The sequence below is a fragment of the Cystoisospora suis genome, assembly GCF_002600585.1.
Source record: "Cystoisospora suis strain Wien I chromosome Unknown contig_3727, whole genome shotgun sequence".
NCBI lineage: Eukaryota > Apicomplexa > Conoidasida > Eucoccidiorida > Sarcocystidae > Cystoisospora > Cystoisospora suis.
Window position 1 is genome coordinate 386 of NW_027156522.1, and position 3,791 is coordinate 4,176.

The 3,791-nt window shown below is 40.0% G+C and overlaps 1 protein-coding gene across 1 annotated transcript in view; it reads right to left on the reverse strand.

The window, feature by feature from the left end:
• Nucleotides 1–504: 504 nt before the first annotated feature.
• Nucleotides 505–3,791, reverse strand: part of CSUI_007178 (cytoplasmic dynein intermediate chain) — a gene marked incomplete at its 3' end in the record, with an annotated part of 3,789 nt that continues 502 nt past the window's right edge. The window contains exons 3-6 of the mRNA XM_068067328.1: nucleotides 2,884–2,991; nucleotides 1,847–1,977; nucleotides 1,289–1,389; nucleotides 505–557 (exon numbers count right to left, since the gene is read on the reverse strand). Of these exons, the coding sequence (XP_067920696.1) occupies nucleotides 505–557; nucleotides 1,289–1,389; nucleotides 1,847–1,977; nucleotides 2,884–2,982 (384 nt within the window). The remainder of the gene's footprint in view (nucleotides 558–1,288; nucleotides 1,390–1,846; nucleotides 1,978–2,883; nucleotides 2,992–3,791) is intronic.

Sequence of the window (3,791 nt, forward strand, 5' to 3'; positions counted from 1 at the left end):
AAAGCAACAACGGACAAAAGAGAGAGAGAGGGGTGTGAATGGAGTTCATAGATACGCGAAGAAGGGAGAAGAAAGCAAAGAATGAAAAGGCACCAAACGAATGACAAAAAGAGATAGAAACAAAGGAAGAAAGTATACACATACATACCTCTATCTATCTTTGATTTATCTAGATATCTATCTCTCCATCTGTGAATATGTCTTGCTTGCTCGTCTCACACATCTCCTCTATTTCTTTTTCCTACTTTGCATGTATATAGAGAGAGAGACTGAGGTATAGTGATCTCCCCTCCTCGCTTATACGTAGAGAGATAGAGAAATACAGCGTATACATATACAGACGATATATGAATAGATATATCTAAAGATATATATAGAGAGAGAGAGAGAAAGAAAGAGAATACAACTTTCATTCTCTCTCTTCCTTTCTTTATATCTTCCTAACGCAATCGTCCTTTTTCTTTATCTCTCTTTCTTCTCTTTCTCTTGTTCTTTCGTTCTTACCTTGGCACTCCATAGTTTGATGGTCCAGTCGACTGACGTTGACAAAAGCAAATCTACACACACAGAGACAGAGACAGAGACAGAGACAGAGACAGATAGTCAAGGTTTAGAAGGAGAGACAAGAGAAGATAAAGAAAGACAAGGGGAGAGAAAACACCCACCACACACGAAACCACACAGGGAAGCGAAGACACATATAGATAGATATGAAGAGGTGTATATACACCTGGATAGTCATGCAGGATACAGATATGTACGTATGACATTATAGAGAGAGAGGTAGGTCGATTTATCTTGACTGGCTAGGTCATGATCAAGAACGCGAGAGAGAGCGAGAATGAAAGGAGAGGAACTGATAGACAGAAAAGCAAGATTTTGAAAGTTTCTTAGACCTACGTAGATCATGATGAGAATAGAAAGATGTTGACAAAGCCTTCGGCATACTCCTCTACCTTTCTGTATACCACCCCATCTATCACATATTACCTTTCCACCTAGATACAGCCATCCATACACATCAACATACAGACTCCTACATAGACATACATAGATATTCATAGACAGACATACACATCCCCTGAGTTAATTTTGCCTGTATGGAGCTTCTTTTTTGAATAGACCTCTACTCTCTTAGACCCACATGCACATAAAAGAAGAGCATACACACATGTGTACGTACACTTATATATACACAACAGTGAGTCTGCATGCATCTATATACATGTGTGTGTATGAGTGTATGTATAGTCTCTGTCTGTATGTAGATGGGGGTGGGTAGACCTACCTGTATAGTCTCGCTGATTTGGCTCGGCAGGCGCAGGATGAAACCTGAGAGATGTGATCGCACCCCCGTGACTATCATGCACGTCATACACCCCTGGCTTGCTGGAAAAAGAAAGAAAGAAAAAGAAAGATAGAAAGGAAAAGAAAGATAGAAAGGAAAAGAAAACACACATCTTGTACATGCACACACATCTACTGCATACAGATCCAGATAGATAGATAAATAGATTAAGGATAGATAGTGAAGGTGTAAGTTTGAGTTGAAGACGTTAGGATTGCATGCCTGTACCGATCTGTATTCAGTAGTAGGAGCGGGTTCTCATACATACTTCCTATCTCTACTCTCCACACACATGTACTACTTACATGACAACATATAGTGTATGTCTACAATACAAAAAGATATGCATCTACATATAAATATTCGTATACGTCTACAAGACATACAAGATCTATCTATCTATCTATCCATCTGTCTTGGATCTATCTTTTTATCTATCTATCTCTGTCTATGTAATGCGGATGTGACTGATGCCCCATGGGTGTAGTTGGAGCTTACTTTCCGTGTATATTGGCTTGCATGATTGATCCATCTTCAGAACCGAGGACAAGAGAGTTTACTTCATTCTCTGTAAAGGCTATACACTCCACGCACACCTCCTTATTTCCTCTCTTCAAATCTAACGTCTCCTAAAAGAAAAAGACAAAAGAGCAACAGGGCGAGACAAGAAAGATTCAAACGAAGAGTGAGAAAGAAAGAAAGGAAGGAAGACAGATGTATCGATGATTTAAAGAAAAATCTCCGCTTTCTTCACCTAAGCTCGACTTCATTCCTTCTTTCATGCTTTCTCTATCAGATACAACTCCCTACATTTCGCACAGACAAAGATAGAATAGACTAGATACACTCCCCTAGGAAATACTCAAGTGTACATACACCAGCCGGAGATTGTGAAAAAGAGATAAGCATTTTTATTCTCATATAAGCCCCAACCTTCACATATCGCTCTATACCACAGAGAGAGATAGATATCGGTAGATACATATAGATATATATATATATACACACCTATATCTAAGCATCATCACTGCTATGAAGACGAATGGTAGACGTATCGACTCTGTTCACCAGCGGAAAGAAGGATGACGACGGGGGGGGCATACTACTACCACTACTACTAGTAGTACTTCTACTACTATAACTACTGCCACTATCCATCCCAAGTCTATAAGAAAGCAAAACACCAAAGAAGGGTAGGAGACACGACGAGCCTTCTCAAGAACGCATACATCTACATACAACTATGAAAGAGATATACATGAATGAATACATACGTATATATAGATATAGATACATACGAGAAGAAGAGGGCGAATGAAGTGGCTCATCCATCTATGGAGTGAGATAGACAGACATAGATCGATCTATAGACTTCGACCTTCTGCTCTTTAAGGCGTGCGAGACTGTGTTGATGTGGGTTTTTCTACAAGAGCGAGAAGAGGAAAGATATAGGAGAGTGAAGAAAGAAAAGAAGAGAAGAAGAAGAGATTTTATCTTCTTCTTCTTGCTGAGAGATGGAAGTGAGGTGGACTTACAGTTGGGGATCCAAGCATTTGGAGCGACCATACACAGAGACGTCCATCAGTGTCTACGGAGATAAGGTTATGGGCGTTCTTTGTCCCTACTAGCTCCATTGAATAGACCTACACACAAAGAGAAAGAAAGAAAGAAAAGGAGAAAAGAGCTTTTCATGATCTTACAAATAGAGAGGCAAGGAGAGGATAAAAAGAGAGACAGAGGGAGATGCATGGATACTGATATATACAGAGAGCGAGAGAAAGAGCGAAACACGTGTACAGATACAAAAGTATGTCTGGACGCATGCGTATATGATAGGGGGAAAAGAGAAGGAGTCCTTGGAGACTTAGGTAAGGCGTCAGAAGAAGAAGAAGAGAATGTATACCTATACACCTGTATACACGTAGGTATACAGCTTTTCATAGTCATAGATAGACAGATTAACCATAGATCGATTAAAGATAGATGAAGTAGAGATAGATAGAAAGATTGAAGATAGGCTAAAGATAGATTAAAGATAGATGGATTAAAGATAGATATAGGCGGAGAAAGGCGATAGGAGTCTGCCATGACGTTAGCAAGAGAACCCATGAGTGTCCACACAGGGGAAAGACAACGAGAGAGGAAGAGAAGCATGCACACGGGTAGGCGGTAGTAGGGGGAGAAAGAAAGATAGAGAGAGAAAGGATGAAAGAAGTCCGCTGCGTGTCTACATCTCCATAAATTTGGATGAAGAGAAGATCAGAACAAATGTTGTACATGTACATAAGCCTTATGTCTGCGTACTCTATCAGGAACAAGCTGCTCCGCACGTGTTAAGAGATCCGTACATACACCTGAAAGATCTCTATCTCTTGCCCTGCTTCTCTTCTACATCCCTACTGTCTTTTCTCTTCTGTTATTCTTCTTCATTACATTTCTCTCT